The sequence below is a fragment of the Stenella coeruleoalba genome (assembly GCF_951394435.1).
Source record: "Stenella coeruleoalba genome assembly, chromosome: 17".
Classification (NCBI taxonomy): domain Eukaryota; kingdom Metazoa; phylum Chordata; class Mammalia; order Artiodactyla; family Delphinidae; genus Stenella; species Stenella coeruleoalba.
Window position 1 is genome coordinate 58,772,593 of NC_137163.1, and position 22,328 is coordinate 58,794,920.

Genomic DNA, 22,328 nt, shown 5'->3' on the forward strand with positions numbered 1-22,328 from the left:
GTCAAAAAAGAATCCTCAGATAGTTCATACAATGTCCATTATTAGATAAGAATATGCTGACTATGCAGGCCACCCTGCCAGTTTTGATAAATATCCTAACAAATCCCACACTTACACACAGCAGGGCAATGGAATCAATAAAAAAAAAAAACTTTAGAAGGATTTGTTTCAAAGAAAATTTGTGAAGCCAGAGATGAACTGAAAGTTGTTAGTCTGGTAAATAAAGACAGATTTGACGTTTGTTCTTGTGGAGCTCACAAATAATCTAATTTTCCCCTTCCTTGAATCACAGAACCTTTCTCTGTTTTCTTCTTTATTATTTTATGATTTCCCCTACCTTTAAAAATTCCAAATATAAAATAATGAATCAAATAATGTATTTTTATCTTTATCCCTATCTGACTTTCTAACAAAGAATGACTATTTCTAAAATTTATCCAGAGAAATGTAAAACATGATCCTATGAAAATGTGGATGGCAATTCTAAAAATCACATGTAAAAATGTTAAGTGGTCATGCCATCTGAAGCTTACTAATTTTTTTTTAACCAGAAGTATAAAGGATTTCCAGCTAGTGAATAACAGAAAAACTACAGGCTTGCAAAGAACTCATTGTTTTACATCAACCAAATTATATTATCACCAACCAATATCCATTCATAGTAGGGAGCAGGGAAAATTAAATTAGGAAACTAGAACTATCTTAAATGACTACTGAATGACACATCACTGCTTGATAACTTAAAAAGTATCGGGCTTCCCTGGTGGCGCAGTGGTTGAGAGTCCGCCTGCTGATGCAGGGCACACGGGTTCGTGCCCCGGTCCAGGAAGATCCCACATGCCGCGGAGCGGCTGGGCCCGTGAGCCATGGCCACTGGGCCTGCGCGTCCGGAGCCTGTGCTCCGCAACGGGAGAGGCCACAACAGTTAGAGGCCCGCATACCGCAAAAAAAAAAAAAAAAAGTATAGTTTTTTTAAAGGGATTTTTTTTTTTTTTAACTCATTTAAACCCTGAGCACCTACTATGTATCAGGCACTGTGCTAAATTCTGGGGATATTGTGGCAAATAAGACAGACCTGATGCTTTGTTCTTACTAAGGAGTTTAGTGTCTAAAAATAATTTGTTCATTCGTCTAGATAAGGGTCTCTAAGGAAGGACACATTTTATCCACTTTCTGTTCCTTCAGTATCCTATACATAGAAGGCATTTTGATGTAAAAGGTGATATTAATATTTTGCTGGTGGTGATACTTAAATTAGGTGTTTACATCATACTCCCAAACATTTTAAAGGATTTTTTAGATGCCTCCATTAAATATATGTATATATATCAAAATTTCTGAAATTTCTGAGACATTAGTCTCAGAACATTAATTCTGAGACTCTTGTCTCAGAATATTAATTTTATGGGCTTTATTTGTGAGAAATTACTGGAAAATTCACCTATTTCGAATTTTACTTAAGAAATCAGATTTCTCTTTAAATTACTTAATAACAATCAAAACATTATTGTTCCAAACAGTGTTTATCTCACAAAAGCCATCTGTGGATTTGGAAAAAGAAATAAAAAATCTTACTTTCTTCCTCAGAAAAAAGTTATTGCAATTAAAATTTTAGAAACATTTTAAAAATGAATTCCTCTAACATGATAAGAACTATTAAAATCTTATGTACGATAAAACAAAGGAGATGAGTAAAATCTAAAGGTAATTATCTAGTGGGAATATTACATATTTTCCATATATGAAAAAACTGCTAGTATTTTTCAGATTTTAAAAACATAATTAAAAGGCAGTTCCAATGATGATTTTACTGTACCACATACCTGTGTTATGAAATTCAACTCAATTGAAATATCTACCTATGTATATGTATGTGTGTGTTCAAATGTTACTTAGGCTAAATGTTAGCATATGTTGTATTAAGCTCAAATCACTTGAACTTATGTTCCAGTAAAATCTGCTACTGTTATGCTGTTATTATCAAGGTCTAACTGTACAAAAATAAAATTTAAAAATTTCATAATGTAATCAAGATTATATAATACATAAATTTATACATAAAGTATTTTCTATAATTTTTAATAAATATAATTTTATATAAATGAATTTATATATTTAAGTGTTTTTACATATAAATTTTGCTTACATATATATTTTAAATGCCGGGAAATAACAGTCAATGTTGGGCTAATTAAATACATTTTAAAATTATCCTGGGACCTAATTAAACTTAAAGGCTTTTGCACAGCAAAAGAAACCATTAACAAAACAAAAAGACAACCAACTGAATGGCAGAAAATATTTGCAAGTAATACGACCCTTAAGGGGTTAATATCCAAAATATAAACAGCTCATACAACTCAACATTAAAAAAAACGAACAAAAGACCTGAATAGACGTTTTTCCAAAGACACCTACAGATGGCCAACAGGCACATGAAAAGATGCTCATCATTGTTAATCATCAGAGAAATGCAAATCAAAACCACAATGAGCTATCAAAACTTACACCTGTCAGAAAGGCTACCATCAAAACGACCGCAAACAACAAACGTTGGTGAGGATGTGGAGAAAAGGGAGCCCTTGTACACTACTGGTGAAAATGTAAACTGGTGCAGCTATTGTGGAAAACGGTAAGGAGGTTTCTCAAAAAACTAAAAATAGAACTACCATATGGCCCAGTAATTCCACTCCTGGGTACAGATCCAAAAAAAAACACTAATTCAAAAGGATACATGCACCCAATGTTCATAGTGCCATTACTTACAATTGCCAAGATATGGAAGCAACCTAAGTGCCCATCAACAGATGAATGGATAAAGAAGATGTGATATATACATATATATGTACATATATACACACACACACAATGAATACATACACATACACACACATACACACACACACACACACACACACACACACACACACACACACACACACACACACCGGAATACTATACAGCCTTAAAAAAGAAATGAAATTTTGCCATTTGCAACAATATGGATGGACTTGGAGGGTATTATTATGCTAAGTGAACATAAGTCAGAGAAAGACAAATACTGTATGGTATCACTTATATGTGGAATCTAAAAAATAAAATAAAATAGTGAATATAACATAAAAGAAACAGACTCACAGATATAGAGAAAAAGCTAGTGGTTACCAGTGCGGAGATGGAAGGAGGGAGGGAGAGTTTGGGGCAAGAGATTAAGAGGTTCCAACTACCATGTATAAAATAAACAGGCTACAAGGATATACTGAACAACACAAGGAATACAGCCAATATTTTATAAGAACTATAAATGGATTATAACCTTAAAAACTGTGAATCACTATGTTGCACACCTGAAACATATAATACTGTACATCAACTATACTTCAATAAAAAATTTAAAAGGTAAAATTATCAGTTTATGAAAGAAGACCTTTCAAATACTTAAACGGTTCCCTAAACTGACTCGGATCCAGACCATATACCATCTTCATATTTACTTCAGTGAACAAGAACACTTCTTTGCTCACGTCTCCTTTTCTATTAAACCCCTTCTTTTCTGTCCCTATACCTTCAGTAGCACTAAAGATAAGTCAAAGCAGGAACAAGATAAAGGGATATTTGAAAAGAAACTGAAATCTTTGCAAAAGTAGTGACATATTTTCAAAAGCAATTTAAAGTTTTAAACCCAACTGATTGCTCTTTGGTCAAAGTTCCTTCCTTCTCTATGTCTTTCTTGGTCTTGCACACCATCAGTAACTGACTTAAGGAAGTGAATAAAACAAGTAAAGGAACCAGGAGTTCTCTATTACATGTTTGGCCTGCCCTCAGGGGCCTTAGATGTTTCAAGTTATGAAAAAAAAAATCACCTTTGTTGATTTTAATATTGAATTTATACATCTATCTACATTGGGGGTTACTTTGTTAATAAATTTTGAAAAAGTACAATGAGAAATCTACTTTATAATGTATTTTTACATTATTTACAAAGTTTGAGAAATTTCAATTTGATAGTAATAATTATGGACTATCAATATCAATGTTTTTAGAGTGCCTCTATGCTATTTTTCTTTTAAAGGGTCCAATTCAGTAATGACAGTGATACACCCAAGGTCTGAAAGAAATTAAGGCAGGAATAAACAAATCCATTCGGCAGTAAAAGAAGTCTTGCTACTGCTAAGGAAAAAAAAGGAAGGTATTTTGAAGCCAAGCAAGCACATCTACACAGGGTAAATCTGGTGCAGAATAAGCAATTCTACACATAACGTAGAATCCCATACGAAATTCAAGGATATGTCCTGAAATTGGCACCTAGATTTGGTCAGAATCAACATGAAAGTGTATTTTTAATCCCTTATTGTTCTTTCAATTCAACCACAGTAATGTGTTTGAATGGATTAATAAAAGGTTTTTTTAAAAAAACCCTTTGGTTCACGGGAACACTAATCTTTGGCCTAACTTCCTAGATATTCCACATGACTTAAAAACAGTTCCATCCTTGGGAATAAATGAAGAATCCTTAAAACCCATACCTTCAAATTATAAATATCTAATTCCTATGATAACTCGCTCATTCAGAAAAAAAGGGAGTGGCAAACTTTTCCTGTAAAAAGCCAGACAGTAAGTATTTTAGGCTTTGTAAGCCACACCATCTCTGTCACACTCAACTTTGTCACTGTAGCATGAATGCAGCCACCGACAATATATAAACAATTGGGTGTGGCAATGTTCCAATAAAAACAATTGTTGGGGGCTTCCCTGGTGGCGCAGTGGTTGAGAGTCCGCCTGCCGATGCAGGGGACACGGGTTTGTGCCCTGGTCTGGGAAGATCCCACATGCCGCGGGGCCGCTAGGCCCGTGAGCCATGGCCGCTGAGCCTGCGCGTCTGGAGCCTGTGCTCCGCAACGGGAGAGGCCACAACAGTGAGAGGCCCGCGTACTGGAAAAAAAAAAAAAAAAAGAAAAAGTACAAAAAGATCACCTGCTCTAAAATATCAAAATTCCATACATGAGAGCATGCCAGTATTTTAAGATTTTGAAAATCTAAATGAAAGGCAGATTTCAATGATGATCTTTAAAATTTTACTATAGTTATGATAAATATCACTAGATTATCCTGTATTCCTAGACAAAAACACTTAACTTTTTGTCAAGCTAATACATTTCTATAGATGATAAACTCTTCAATTTTGACCTAGACTTTTTAAAAGGACTATCTCTAGTTGCATGTAACTGCTATGATATCATTAGTATATCTAGAAAGGAACAATACTTTGGCAGGCTTTCCAAATATTCATAGCTGAATGAGCATTTTAAAAAATATTTGGCAACAGTATCAATCTATTTCTAATTTGAGACAAACTTTAACCTAGGGAAGGTCCTTGTTTATTGTTGATACCATTAGAATGAACCCTTAGAAAATAAGCCACTCAGTCCTGTACGACTGTAACAAAGCAGAATAGATAAAATAAAAAAAATGATGTCTGAAATAATTTGGGGAAAAAATTTATCAAGTGGTATTTTGTATCTTTGTAGACATCTATAGCTCTGATAATTTGAGGCACTCAAAGTTTTGAAATCTGTCATAAAATTAATGACAAATTAATTTTAATCCTAAACTCATCAATCCTATATAGATAATGTAGTATCTCAATTCCACGGCAAAGTGAGCTTCCCTAGTCCAACAGCCTAAATCATTGTTATCCACAAAAGAAGCCAAACTCTGAAATTCTAGGTTGTGGCATTTCTATATCAATATTAAAAGACAGAGAAATTCAGAAAAATCTAAATAATGGTCCACACAAACCACACACATCAAAAGATTGGCTTATAAGAAAAGCCTGCTTCCACTCATACAAAAATATACTTAAAAACTAGACATTTGGGCTTCCCTGGTGGCACAGTGGTTGAGAGTCCGCCTGCCGATGCAGGGGACACCGGTTCGTGCCCCGGTCTGGGAAGATCCCACATGCCGCGGAGCGGCTGGGCCCGTGAGCCATGGCCGCTGAGCCTGCGCATCCGGAGCCTGTGCTCCGCAACGGGAGAGGCCGCAACAGTGAGAGGCCCGCGTACCACAAAAAAAAGAAAAAAAAACCTAGACATTTATTTCTCACTTTTGTTAATATAAAGTATGAGAAACTAATTTCTTTTTTTTTTTTATTAAAAAGTGCTCCTTACATGCATTCTGTTTCTCTAGTTTTACCACATCTATTACATTATATCTCAAAGTAAACTCCTGTTTTTCAGAGTAACTGAACAGAAGTAAATCTTTGAAATTTGACACTTTAGCTATTGAAAATTATCAGCTGAAGTATTCATTTAAGCTAGTAATTAACCATTAAGAAAAAACAATTCTCAAGACATGACTATGTAAACTCTCTGATACAATTCAAGCATGGCAATATTTATTTAAAAGCTCTGTGTTTCATCATACGTCTAAAATCTCTAGGAGTAAAGAAAATCATCTTTTAGCTAAGAAAAAAATTTTCTATCAGGGGTATGTTTTGCTTAAATAAAAATTCTGTTTAAATCAGTCAACCCACAGGTTGTCTAGAATTATCAAACATATGAGAATTTTTCCAAGTAAAAAGATAAATTTTTCTGTGGTATGACTCCAATATATGCTAAACATTACAGACCACTGATATGTATGATTAAAGCTGACCACAATAAAGATTATATATACCAGGCTCTAAATAATCAAGCCACTAAAACGACTCATTTTACTAATCTCAGAAGGGTGCTCAACTGCTTGAACATCACAGCTAGTCAGATGTCTTAATTCTATCTTTACTCAATCCTGAATTATCTGTGTCAATAAAAATGATTATTATCATATAAACCTCTAGTAATTTTCTTACCACTACCAGACCATGATTCTGTGATGGGTCAAAAAATTGACAAATGAGGAATTTATTGATTCACTATTTTTTTCATATATTCACCAAAAATTTGTGTGCCTATATGCCAAGCATTATACTATTTACATTTTGTAGTTATATCTGTAAGCAAAGCAGACACAGGGCTTTGCTATCACAGAGCTTATAATCCAGTAAGGGCAAGAGACAAATCATTACCTCAATAATCTAAAAAACATAACCAGCTGTGCCACTAAATAGTCATGAAGGATTCTAGTCAATATAGTAATACAGTAATGTTCCAGTTAATACAGTAATATATTGATCAGAAGTACACATCACCACTCTCCTTCCAGTAGTTGGAAACAACGCCTTTAACACATAAGGATCATATATAAAATTGGGATTTAAACAGTTATGTTTGACAGTTTAATATAATATGGGACCACCAAAAATTTTAAATCTTTATAGCACTGTAGCAGCACATAACTTATAAAATTCTTGTGCCTAAAGCCTTTGCTAGTTAGTAAAAAATTTTCTCCTAAAGATAAATAAATGTTGGTCAGATTTTCTTAGATCATCTAGGTGTAAGGTGTAAGCAGTCACAGAAAGTTGTCAGAGCAAGACAGAGAAAAGAGATATGCACAAAGTCATATAGGTATTTAGGGGCAAAGTAGGATCTAGAAGCCTAGCTTTCTAATCCAAAGTCAGTAACCCTTTTCATCTTACCAGCCAGCTTCACATGTCCTCTTTTAAAAACGGTGTCAGTACAACTTAATAGTGTCAACTGATAAAATTACCAGTATGAAAGGAAAGGTACTAAAAAACTACCAGCCTTTAATTCATAATCAACTAAATGAAACTACTGTTTGTAAAGTTAAAAGATATTGCTATGTCTATACTTCAGTTAAATATCTAGTGGGTCAACTCAGCAGAGAAGCAAAACAAACAAACAAACAAAAATCGATTAGTTTTTTTTAGCACTGGAAGATGAGCTTTTTACTTTTCAACCACCTGTCCTACTGATAACCTGTCTCTTTCTTAAGGATAGCCTGTCTCTTCTTTTTGGAAGCACAACAAAGAGGAAAGACATTTAACTAATCAGATCTCGTTCTTTTTCTACAATAATTACATTAAACTCTTTTTAGGTCTTACACTTTCTATGTAGTCCAAATTAGGAAACAAAAGGCAGTTAGTCTCTATGGATAGATACAATCATATATATTTCCTACATAAAAACCAAAGTGAGAACCTAGATCTGAAAATAATGTACGCTATGTTTCCTAAATCAACTTTATCAGTATGTGTAAAGATAAAGAATAAGGCTGCATTGCCAAAGATAATCATATGGCAATTTCTTAATTTTCTAGTTTATCAAAATGGAAAATGAGTTTCTGTTGGAATAGAAAGACTTCTATTAAAAATTCTAGTGTTATCAACAAATTTTCCCAGATTAAAATAATTGTTGAAAGCTTAATTATGCTACTTTATTAAAAGCCATGTATATAAAACCACAGAAAGACAAAAAGTATTTTAAAATTATTAAATTTTTATAGCTTCTATCAAAGTATACATGGAATTTGTATCCCACATACTTCTCTTATAATAGCAGGATCATCTTTTTAAAATTTATATATATTTTATGATTGTATAATATTCTTTTGTAGCTTTTCACAATTTGCTATTCAAACAAAGCTAGACATTTGGGTGATTTTTTTTTTTTTTACTTTATAGAAAAAACATGAAAAGAGACCAGTGTTTACTGCCAAAGAGACTCCAATTTGTATCCTGCTTCCAACTCTTAACAGCTGTGTAGCTTTGAGCAAATTACTCTGCTTCTCTGATCCTCTCATCCTATGGCAGTGGGTAGTTTTAATAAAAATAATGTAAAATGTCTAGCACAGTGCCTGATACGTGCTTAAAAAATAATGATTATAAAAATCTATCATATTTTAAGTGATTTCCTTAGACTAGATTCCCAGAAATAAAATTATTCAATAGAAGATATGAATGTTTTTAAGACTCTTGATAAATGCCACCAGATTTTCTTCCTAATTGGTTATACTAATTTAGATTCTCAATAGCAGTGTGTGAGCTCCTGATGAGCAATATGTTAAAAGACAAACTTAGAAATTAAGAATAATGAAAAAGCCAATTACCTAAACAAAATAAAACCTTAGTATCGTGTGTGTATATATATGTATGTATGTATCACTAATAAATTAAATTCAATGTAGACTTACCCTACATGAGGGACTGCTATCCCTTTATGGGAGGGAGACAAGGTCTGAAGTTTGCTTCCCAAAGAGCTGCTAACTGAAGACACTTTACCTGAAGGAACACCTTATAATAAAAAAGGTATTAGTTTTAACGACAGTCTGAAAAACAAAAATCACATAAAACAGAGCATCTGACAAGGAAAACAGTGCTTTAGTGGCAATAAATCTTTGTGGCAAAATAACAAAATGAGTCATCAAATAAGAAAAAAAAATTAAATAAAATTTCCAGGGAACAACATACACATCCTTCATTTATAATTTCTGTATTTCTTTCTTACAATTTATATACAAATAAAGATACACTTCAGTAATCAATATTTCCTTCAAATCATTAAATATTTGTCTACTAAGGATAACTGTCAAGTTCAGAGAGGGATAGGTAGAAATGAGGGGAAAAATACTGTGGTCAAAGAATCAAGAGAAGAACTTGGTTGACTATTCTCAAGAGATGATATATCACTACAACACTGAGGGTAGACATATAGCTAAAAAAAAAAAAAAAAAAGGACTATAAAATACCTAAAGTGGAAGCTACTGAAAGTTACTTTATTTCTAAACCAAAATAATTACTTATCCTCCACATCTCATCCTAATTATAAATCTATTTTGAATAATCCAGAACAGAATACTATATTCATTTCCTTTTGTACCAACACTGTTAAAAGAAAAAAAAAATCAAGTTATTTTATGGATCTCATTACCTACAACAGTTTTGCTAGTGCCACTTGGCTGTGGTAATCGTGAAGATCCTGATGAGGTGGCTCCAGGAGAACTGGACTTTTTAAGTGCAGGAGGCTTATACTAAAATAATGAAAATAAAATATTTGATCATCATCACTCTTTGATTATGGATTGTAAACCAGTATTTCAAAAGCATACATTACCTTAAATGAGCAATCTCTTTATTAGTTCCTGAATTATCCAAATTTAGAAAGTGTAGGTTAAAATATATCACCTCACAGAGAGGTTTCCCAAAATATGTTTCTTCTCAAAACTGGAGTACTAAAAGTTTGGCTCAGATGTTGTACTGCTAAAATAAACTAAGAGCAACTTTTCCTCATTCAAAGAAAACAAAATGGATGAAATGGAAAAAAAATTTCCTCAATGTTAAGATTTTTTTTTTTTTTTTTTTTTTTGCGGTACGCGGGCCTCTCACTGCTGTGGCCTTTCCCGTTACGGAGCACAGGCTCCAGACGCGCAGGCTCAGCGGCCATGGCTCACGGGCCCAGCCGCTCCGCGGCATGTGGGATCTTCCCGGACTGGGGCACGATCCCGTGACCCCTGCATCAGCAGGCAGACCCCCAACTACTGCGCCACCAGGGAAGCCCTCAATGTTAAGATTTTAAATGCCAACCATAATAACAGAAAAACTTCGAAACACCCAATGATGCTCACTCAGTGGTGTAGCTTTAAAGGTCAATATTCTTACATGTTCCTGGGTATGGTTTTATATTTCATATATATAATCCAGTCATATTTCTTACTGATAAAAATTCATAAGAATACCTATCAGTCTGAACAAGTTTTACAATAGCTGCTTAATGGATTATTGCCCCAGTGTGGAGAGAAAGAGCTAATTCTGGCTTTATTAACCTCACCAGACCATGTTAGATGAATGGGATGTGGGCTGAGAAAGATAGGGTATTTTAGCTTATCTCGTTTATTCTCATTTTTTCTCTCTTCTCTAGAGATATCACCGTTAATTTTATTTTACTGTCTCTTACTTGAGCCAAATTTTGCTCTGTTACTGAATTTAAAAGAATCTTATTGAACACCCACTCCAAGATAAAGAAGTGAATTTGCCCAGGGTTACACCCCAACTTAACAATAAAATAGGAATTAAGACTCACGCCACCTTAGTTCTAGCCCTATACTCCAACTATAAGGTGATTACTTGCATGTATGTGTACTTGAGCCCAATGCATTATTTAGATTGCTTTGGACTTAATGAGAAAAATTGTTTTTAAACCTAATTTTCAAAAATCAAATCACATTTATAACCTATAATCAGTATAAAATTTAAGATGTGCTTGCTACTAATGAAAACTGCTAAGCACAAATTTTGAACTCAAATATTATCTCTCTTCAAAATTCAGTATCTGACCTTTTGCAAAAACAAATCTTGGTAAAATGGTCTCTCTCTCTCTCTCTCTCTCTCTCTCTCACACACACACACACACACACACACACACACACACACACACAGACAAATAACATGGACATTTGCCAGTATAATGCCAGAAACTGCAATTTCTTAAGCACTTGGTAACTAGAAAACCTTCGATAACTGTCTGTCAAATGAACAAATGACTAGGAGACTTTGGAGATGAGCCATATAAATATACTGTTTCTTTGAAAACCTAAGGGGTATTTCTGGTTAGTGTCAGTCTCTCCTACTAAAATACCAATGCTAATGAAGACATTAGGCAAGATTTTAAAACTAACAATATGGAAAAAAAGACCTAACAAAGATTTGTCAAAATATTAGAGGCATGTCTACTAAAAATAGGGTCAATAAAATTGGATTAAGAAACAGGATTGGTGACCCGCTCATACTGTGCTAATTACCAAAAACAGAGCAAAATGATTAGCATTAATAAAAGATACTGGTATAGCATATTACACATTGAGAGGTCAAATTTTAGGCAGGAAGGGCCCTGGCAGCATTATATACCGGTACTAGAAATTTTTATTCACATATTAGGAATTACTATTATTAATGAATGGCTTACAAACAGAAAAAGGCAGAATATTCCTTTCAAAAGGTGCTTTGTTTTTCCCCTCCGTAGAGACCTCCTACTATTTTACTCAATTTTTTGGTTAGATCTGAGATGACCAGAACCTAGCCCAACTTTATCTGTCTCCTATAATATTTCCTATTACTTTCAACCAAAACTAGTCACGTTAGTTTCCTTACTGAATCCTCATACCACTCTGAATGCCTCTTGTTTAAAACATATTCACCTGTCTCTCAGTAACTTGCTGTTCCCCTGACCTAGATAATATGACTCCTTCCTTACTGACCTGTATTTTATCTATTCTACAACATCAAGCTGAAATTCTACTGGTAGGCTTTCAGGATGACTCTAGCTAGCAACCATTTTGTATAAAATTACTTTAATGATCAAAAGAACAAACTCTGATTTTATAGTTATACTCAATACATATTTCATTCGCCATATAAGTATTTGTTAGGTGATTATTTCATGTGTTTTTATACAGATCACAAATCTAATAAATTGTGTTAGTAACATATTTATATTTACGAAGACTTTTTATTGAAACTGGAAAAAGCTTACAGAACGTGGAGGATGTTCATTTCTGATAAAATGGTAAAAGGTACTATTTGTACCAACCCTTCAACTAAAAAATTTTAAATGCTCAGGAAAGTATAAAAAATCATTTTAAAAGCACTGAATGTCAGATGAGAGGAAAAAGAACTGCCAGGCCAACACCACGTGCGATTGTAACAGGGTCTGGCCATCACATGCTTTATGATTATGCATTACTAGATGGTACAGCAAACTAAAGCCAGTAATTTAATTTAATGTGTCTCCAGACTGGTAGATACCTGGAATAAACAAGTACAAATTTTCTCTGAAAAAGGCACTTCACAAGATTAATCCTTGAGAATAACATTTTAAGGGCAACAGCAGAAAATGGTCGATAATAATTACAAACATAATAATATAAGGAACCACAAATGAAAAAAGAAAGCAAGAACATATCCATAAAGGTCACATGATGTAACAATTATCAGACACATAACATAAAACAATTATGCTTACTACATTCAAAGATATAAAAGACAACTTTGAAAATATCAACAGGAAATTGGAAACTATAGAAAGTAACATAGAAAATTAGAAGAAGAAATTAAAAATAAAATAACAGATTACAAATTCAATGGTGGAGAAATGAAGCAGCTGTATAATACTCCTATAGATAATCTATAATCCTCCTTATAGATACAGATATAATCCTCCTATAGATTTAAAAAAAGGATTTTAAGAGATTGGAAATCATCCAAAAGCAGTCCTTCTGGAAACTGTGTATCTCTGGGTTTAATTTCAGGAAATGAGAAAGAGAAGGGAAGCGGAAGGGAAGGGGAAAGGGGAGACAAGAAAAGGAAAATGAATACAGGAAAGTATGACCCATATTCAGCAAAAAAAGTCAACAGAAACTGACTTCAAGTGGGCACAGGTGTGTAAGACTTTGTAATTAAGAATTTCAAAACAGTTATTAAAAATATGTTCAAAAAGTAAAGGAACATATACACAAGAATTAAAGGGAAATATGGTAACAGTGAATGAACAATATAGGGAATCTCAACAGAGAAATGAATGTAAAATATATGCATTTTTTCAGATAACCAAAAACAGAGAATTCATTGCCAGCAGATCTGTACTATTAGAAGGCTAAAGAAACTTATTCGGGCTGAAGGAAAATGACTAAATATAGCAACAGAGATTTATAAGAAGAAATGAAGAGGTCTGGAAATGATAATATGTGAGTAAATATAAAATGCAGAGTATATACATGTATGCATAAATATATATAGTGTGTGTGCCTATATACGTATAAATTTATGTTCACATATTATTTTCTCCTAATTTCTTTAAAAGACAGATTTTAAAGCAGTAAGTATAACACTTATAACAATACGCATCAAGAGTATTGATGGCTTTATAATGTCTACAGAGTTTTACATATATACAACAACAGCACTAAGATTGGTGAGAGGTATATAAACATATCAATAGACAGGGTTAAGTTAAAGATGCATTTTGTTATTCCTAGAGTAACAATTTTAAAAAATACAGAGACTTATGGCTAGAAAGCCAATAGAGAAAATAAAATGTCTTCTACTAAAACAAGAGAGGCAAGGAAGAAGTAACAGAGGAATAAAAACAAAAATAAAGACAAAATAGAAAATAGCAACATAGCAGACCTAAACACAAACATATCAATGATCACATTAAGTGTAAATGCCAAAACACTTCAACAAACAGGTTGAGGTTGTCAGATGGATTAAAGAAAACTATAGGCTGTCTACAGAAGATGCAAACCTACAAATTTAAGTTAAAGAATAGAAGGAAAATTAGGATAATTAAGCTGAAACAGCTATGTTATCGATGAAACAAATTTCAACACAAGGAATGTCACTAAAGACAAAAAGGGACACTCCATATGATAAAAGAATCAATAAATACAGAAGATATTACATTTGTAAATGTAAAACACGTTTAATAAGAGAAATTCAAAATACTTGAAGCAAAAACTGGCAAAATTAATGAGACAGAAAAGCTCACAAAGATTTTAACACATTTCTTAGTAACTGATGGAATAAAAAGAACATGGAAGATCTGAATGAAGCTACCAGCCACCTTACCTGACTGACATTTATAAAACTTTATACCCAACAACTGCAGAATACACTCTGCTTTTCATATGCCACAGAACATTCATTAAGAGACCACATGCTAGGCAATTAAACAAATCCCAATAAGATAAAAATCTTACCAAGTACATTCTCAGACCAGAACAGAATTAAAACAACAACAACAAAACATCTAGAACAGCTCCAAACACAGTTGGCCCTCTGTATCCACGGGTTCTATATCCACTGGTTCCACATTTACAGGTTCCGAATCCATAGATTCAACTAACCACAGGTCAAAAAAAATTCCAAAAAGTTCCAAAAAGCAAAACTTGAATTTGCCACATGCACACAACTATTTACATATCATTTATACTGTATTTACAACTATTTACATAGCATTTACATTGTATTAGATATTACAGGTAATCTAGCGATGATCTGATTAAAATATGTGGGAAGGATGTAGGTTATATGCAAACACTATGCAATTTTACATTAGGGACTTATCCTTGGTGGGGCAGGGAGCATGGGGTGGGGTTCCTGGAACCAGTCCTCCAAAGATACCAAGGGATGACTGTATCTGGAAGTAAATGACTCATATTTGACTAGACTTTGAGTAAAATAAGTCACAAATTTAAAAATATTTTGAACTGAATAAGAAAAAAAAAAAACACATTCAGATTTTTGAGATGTAGCTAAAGCAATGCTAGAGCAATAAAACCAAAAGCTGTTTCTCTGAAAAGATACAATGAAATCAATAAATCTCTAAACAGAATAATCAAGGGAAAAAAACTAACCAGAGGGAAAAAAAGAGAATACAAAATACCTGTATTAGGAATGAAAAAGAGGATATCACAACATATTTCTACGTTAAGAAGTTAACACCTTAGGTCAATAAATCCAATTACACAAATTACTTAAGAGATACAAATTGCCCAAACTGACACCAAGAAGAAATGAAAATCTGAACAGCTTTGTATCTACCCAAGAAAATGATGTGGATGAAAAGCTCTGAAAAAAAGAAAAACCCATACCTAGATGGCTTCACTGGTGAATTTTAGCAAACATACACAATAGGAATAATACCATTACTGTAAAAGTCTACAAAAAAAGAATTTACAAACTCTTTCAGGAAATGGAGGAGGAAATAACTGCAAATCCATATGAGGCTAGCATTACCCTGATACCAAGACCAGCTAAAAACATCAAACGAAGAGAACTACACACCAATATTTCTCACAAGCATAGAGGCAATAATTCTAAATTTTACCATATCAAATCCAATAATTTATAAAAAGAGCAATAATTCATAACAAAATAGAATTTATTCATAGAATGCAAAGTTGGTTTAACATCTGAAAATAAATAAGTGCAATTCATCACATTAACAGAGTAACAGAAAAACTATGGTATTTCAATAGATAAAGAGCGTTTGACAGAATGCAAAATGCATTCTCAGTTTAAAAAAGAACTCTCAGCAATTAGAAGAGAACTTTCTCAGCCTGACAAAGGGCATTAACAAAAATCCACAGCAATATCGTACTCAATGGTGAAAAACTGAATGGTTTTCACCTAAGAACAGGAAGAAAGCAACTCTCTTTCACAACTTTTACTCAACACTGGACTGAAAATTCTAGCTAGTGTAATAAATTATTACAGGGAGAAAAAGGCATAGAGATTGACGAGAAGGTAGTAAAACTGTCCTTATTTACAGATGACATGATTATGTACATAGAAAAACCCTATGATATCTACAATAAGCTATTATAATAAGTGAATTTAACAAAATAGTAGGGTGCAAGATTAGAAACAATGTAAAGATCAAACAAGATAAGGAAAACACTCTTGAAATAAATTTTGTTTTTCATCGTAAGAAAAAAAATTAGGTAATCGTGTATGATGATGGACGTTAACTAGACATTGTGGTGATCACTTTGTAATATACACAAATATTGAGTCATTAGGTTGTACACCTGAAACTAATATAATGTTCTACATCAATTATATTCAATTAAAAAAAGAACACCTAAATAAGCAAGAAATATAACAAATTCATGGACTGGACAATTCAATATTAAGATGTTAATTTTCCCCAATGATTTATATATTTAATGTATTTCAATCAAGCACTAGTAGACTTTTTTGGTAGAAACTAGCAAAACAAAAAAATTTATATAAAATGTAAACAACCTAGAATAACCAAAGTAATTTTAAAAAGAAAAAAACAAGTTGAAGAATTTAGACTACATGATTTTAAGGCTTATATGGTATAATATTTAGTATGGCAATAGTGTGGTATTGATAAAAGAACAGACATACAGATGAATGGAACAGAACAGTATGTCCTGAAATAGAACTAAAAATATACATTCAACTGATGATCAAACAAGGTGCTTAGGCAAATTCATTGGGTAAAGAAGTCTTTTCAACAAATGGTGCCGAAACAACAGATTATCCATATAGAAAAAAATGAACAATTGCCCTTTACTTCACATCATACAAATATTAGCTTGAAATAATCCACAGATCTAAATGTAAGAGCTAAAACTATAAAATTTCTAGAAGATAAAGGAGAAAAATCTTTGCAAGCTTGGTAAGGGTAAAGATTCCTTAGAACCAAGAAGAAAAAAAAGTCATAAAAGAAATAATTTATAAATTAGACTTTATCAAAGTTTTAAGCTTTTGCTTTTCAAAAGCCATCCTTAAAAAAAAAGCCAAGACACAGAAGGGAAGAAAATATTGTTAATACACATTTGAGAAAAGACTGAGAATATTTAACACATGCTTTCATTCAATAAGAGAACCAAAAAAAAGGACCAGAAAAACCTTCCAGATACTTCACAGAAAACACAAATGACCAATAAGAACACAAAATGAGGGCTTCCCTGGTGGCGCAGTGGTTGAGAGTCCGCCTGCCAATGCGGGGGACGCGGGTTCGTGCCCCGGTCCGGGAAGATCCCACATGCCGCAGAGCGGCTGGGCCCGTGAGCCATGGCCACTGAGCCTGCTCATCCGGACCCTGTGCTCCGCAACGGGAGAGGCCACAACAGTGAGAGGCCTGCGTACCGCAAAAAAAAAAAAAAAAAAAAAAAAAGAATATACAAGGGAGAAAAGACAGTCTGTTTAGTTAAGTGGTGCTGAGAAAACTGGATGGCTACATATAAAAGAATGATTATAACATTTCCTCAAACCATATACAAAGATAAACTCAGAATGGATTAAGGACCTAAATGTAAGACTAGAAACCATAAAATTCCTAGAAAACAGGCAGAACACTCTTTGACGTAAGGCATAGCAATATTTTTTTTAGATATGCCTACTAAGGCAAAGGAAATAAATGAAAAAATAAGTGAATGGGACCTAATTAAACCTAAGAGCTTTTGCATCGCCAAGGGAAACCACTGACAAAACAAAAAGACTACCTACTGAGTGGGAGAAAATCATTTGCAAATGATGTGATTGATAAGGGATTAATATCCAAAATTTATAAACAGCTCATACAACTCAACATGAAGAAAACAAACAACCCAACTAAAAAATGGGCAGAAGAGCACTTCCCTGGTGGCGCAGTGGTTGAGAGCCCGCCTGCCGATGCAGGGGACACGGATTCGTGCCCCGGTCTGGGAAGATCCCACATGCCATGGAGCGGCTAGGCCCGTGAGCCATGGACACTGAGTCTGCGCGTCCAGAGCCTGTGCTCCGCGACGGGAGAGGCCACAGCAGTGAGAGGCCCACGTACCGGAAAAAAAAAAAAAAAAAAAAGAAAAATGGGAAGAAGACCTAAATAGACATTTTTCCAAAGAAGACAGAGATGGCCAACAGACACATGAAAAAATGCTCAACACTGCTAATTATCAGAGAAATGCAAACCAAAACTACAGTGAGGTATCACCTCACTCCAGTCAGAATGGCTATCATCAAAAAGTCTACAAATAATAAACGCTGGAGAGAGTGGAGAAAAAGGAAACCTCCTACGCTGTTGGTGGGAATGTAAATTGGTATAGCCACTATGGAGAACAGTATGGAGGTTCCTTAAAAAACTAAAAATAGAGTTACCATGTGATCCTGCAATCCCACTCCTGGGCATATATCTGGAAAAGACGAAAACTAATTCTAAAAGATACATGCACCCCAATGTTCACTGAAGCACTATTTACAATAGCCAAGACATGGAAGCAACCTAAATGTCCACTGACAGATGAATGGATAAAGAAGATGTGGTATATACATATATACACAATGAAATATTACTATCCATTAAAAAGGAATTAAATATTGCCACTTGCAGCAACATAAATGGACCTAGAGAATATCATAGTAAGTGAAGTCAGAGAAAGACAAATACTGTATGATATCACTTACATGTGGAATCTAAAAAAAACAAACTAGTGAGTATAACAAAAAAACAGACTCACACATACAGAGAACAAACTAGTGGTTACCAGTGGAGTGATAGAAGGTGGGAGGGGCAAAATAGGCATAAGGGATTAAGCGATACAAACTACTATGTATAAAATAAATAAGCAACAAGGATATATTGTACAGCACAGGAAAATATAGCCATTATTATGTAATAAATTTAAATGAAGTATAATCTGTAAAAATACTGAATCACTATGCTATATACCTGAAACTAATATAATATTGTAAACCCACTATACTTCAATTAAAAAAAAATTCATAAAGCTATAGTAAATAAAAATATTAATGTGGTCTGGGGACTATATAAAAAGGCAAAAATTGATTATATGTAAAGTCAAAATAGTGACTACTTCATGGGTGTTGGGGGCTAGGAGTGAGAGAACATTACATTCTGGGAGTGAGACACTAGTGGAGGCTTTTGTAAGACTAACAATATTGTATTTCTCAACTTTCTTGTGGTTATGTATGTATTTATGTTTTATGCTTTGTTTTCTATGTGTATAATTTACCAAAAAAATAACGGGAAAATTGTAAGAAGAAATCTGAATAAAAGTGTTGTAAAAAATAAGAGCTTAGAGATATTTAAAATGTTAACTATGTTGATAACTTTTAAAATATATATATTTCTCAAATTTTCCATAAAGAATAGGAATCCTTTTAATAATCAGAAAAATATTTATTAAAAATTGCATATCATCTTTCCAGACTTAAAACTTCATTACTTTAGAATAAGTAGGGTAAGAATCAATCAGAATACTGATTTGGAAATCAGAATATGATTTCCTATCAGAATATGATTAGGAAAATTCTTAAATCATAAAATACTTACAGTATTGCTTTAAACTCATAAGGTAACTCAGTCTAGCCTAATCTGACGAAAGACTACTGCAGGATCTAAATTATGCATGAGTTATTTCAAAATAATTTGTTCTTTTAAAATAACAAAACATGTAATTTAGCATACATTAGATGATATTTTTGGTTTCCTATGTCTTCATGGGTCTACTTTAATACAACCATGCCTAAATTTGATAAAATTCCTCGTGAAGGATTATGACAGCTTAACTGAATGGTAGAACTTCTTGTTTTTACCTATAAAAACCTGATCTTCACTGTGTTTGTATCATTATTTTGATTAGAGCAGGGTCAAAAAGTGGGCTGTAATCAGGCCAGATTACAGCTGCTAAATATGACAAGGAAGCATTTAAGCGTGTTTAGGAAAAGTACTCTATTTAGTTTACTAATGTAGATCCAGTACTGGGTACAGTGTCTGGTTCAAAGAGAGTACTCAAAAACTTCTTGAATGAATACAGATGAGAAAATATGGGGTCAGACTGAAATAAATATATATGACTAGGCATGGTATCAGAACTGATAAAATTTAAGGTGGGAACTTAAAAACTACTTCGATTTTACATTTACAAATCATCTGGCACCAAGCTGTTGGAATGCACACATTCTATTGTATTTCCTTTGCTCTACTATTTTATTCTTAAAACAAAATCCTATTGATGTTCTTAACTGTTCAAAAGATATACATTGTTTTCCATCTGTTTTGGAAATTCTTCTAAATGAGTTTTCTTTGCTATTCTTTCCCCACAATGATGATGGTAATAATGATATGCTCCATTTCCAATAATATTAACAAAAATTCAATAGGAGGATTCTCTCAAGGAGGTCTCAATTGCAATGTGGTCTTTTAATCCAATATTTTATTCATAAGTAACAAAAAAATAGATTTGATTATTTACTGTTTGCTAAGTTTACAGTACTAAAAAAAAGTTTACAAATGAAAGCTTTGTGAAAAATAAAATTTGCTTAAAAGTATATTGTCAAAGTTTTTATGTGACAATATGCTTAAAGAAAAACAACAGTAGTGTAAAAATAAATTTAATATAACAAAATCCTTATATGGTTTATGGTTCTCTAAGTGCTTTCACATACATCATTTCATTTGCTTCTCACTATAGTTATGTAGATTACCACTTCACAGATGAAGAAATGAAGGCTTACATACATTAATGTCATTTGTCTAAAAGTTCAAAAGTAGCAGTCTGGATGTAACCCCATGTTTTCATTTCCTCAAATGTGTTACTCATATATAACATGGAAACATTCACAACTTACATGATTTTCAAATGTGGATTTTTATTGCAATTTTCTCATTCATCTAACCCCTCTACTTTCCTCTGAATCTGCTGCATCTATTTTAAACTAATTTTCTCCCTTTTTTCCTAATACCTCTTTAAATCTGTATATTTTTAAGTCTTTACTAACTCAAGTCCACTTCAAATTTTGTTCTCAACTAGCCATTCAAATTTCTTACTAAATCCCTGAACAGTAATATATAAATTTTAGCAGGTGAGAAACTGTAGTTAAATGTGCTATAAAGAATAAACACAAAACTGTGAACTTAAAGTCATTTTCTCATTTATTTGTAGAAATGACCACAATGATTACCTGTGTCCGAGAAGTCGATTTTCCTTTGGTATCGGTAGAAAATTTGCCTTTATTACTAATACGTGCTGCCTGCTCTTTACAGAAATTTATATGTCTATCAGCTGCATTTTCATTAAATCTCCTCTGGCAATATGGACACTGAATATAATCTAAAACAGAAAAAAGAAACAGACTAGTAACATAATACTTGAAATGGGACATAAAGAGTTATAAGTTAGTAACTCAAGACATATAACATAAATAACAACTGCTAAGCAAAAACTCTCATTTTCTTATAACCACCCAACCTGACTTATCTAAACTTAGTAAAGACATTTAAGAAAAAAAGTATGCTAGTATACGATAAACTGCAATTTTCTCCCAGCTTAGAGTCAAATTTGAGGGGGAAAAAAAGATAAATCGTCCCTACATAAAAATGAATAAGTAAAGGAAAAATGTTAATTATTTTTTGCTTCTATATTACCATATGTTTTCATCACAAATATATATTTTCATAAGGTAGACTAGGTTAAGTAGTTAATAACACATTACATTAAATAAAAATTTACATAAAATAAAAATTTTAAATTTGGGCTCATCTGTTAAAATCTTTAATTTCAATTAGAGGAAAGCTGTCAAGAAATAATTTAATAGACTTTATACAGTTTTATTTTCTCTTAGAGATCCCAACAGATGGAATAATAATAAAAATATATCTCCTAACATAATTAATTCAAATTTAAGAAACAGCAAATGTTGCAGATTATATATTCTCCCCAAATGCAATATATAGTACAAACAAAACTTCTCACAAAATAAATCTTAAAGTTATCCCAGAAAGAACCAAATTTTATAGCACTGTGAAAGATTTCAACTCTATAAGATACAGAGAAGAAATAAATATAACGACTTAGCAGTGTCAAAAAAATCTTCAATTTATTTCAATAGGTTTACT

At 32.9% G+C, this 22,328-nt stretch overlaps 1 protein-coding gene across 1 annotated transcript in view; it reads right to left on the reverse strand.

Moving 5' to 3' along the window:
- Positions 1-22,328, reverse strand: part of ZC2HC1A (zinc finger C2HC-type containing 1A) — a 60,025-nt gene that overhangs the window by 12,926 nt on the left and 24,771 nt on the right. The window contains exons 5-7 of the mRNA XM_079902154.1: positions 21,395-21,543; positions 9,831-9,930; positions 9,094-9,193 (exon numbers count right to left, since the gene is read on the reverse strand). Coding sequence (XP_079758280.1) covers positions 9,094-9,193; positions 9,831-9,930; positions 21,395-21,543 — 349 coding nt within the window. The remainder of the gene's footprint in view (positions 1-9,093; positions 9,194-9,830; positions 9,931-21,394; positions 21,544-22,328) is intronic.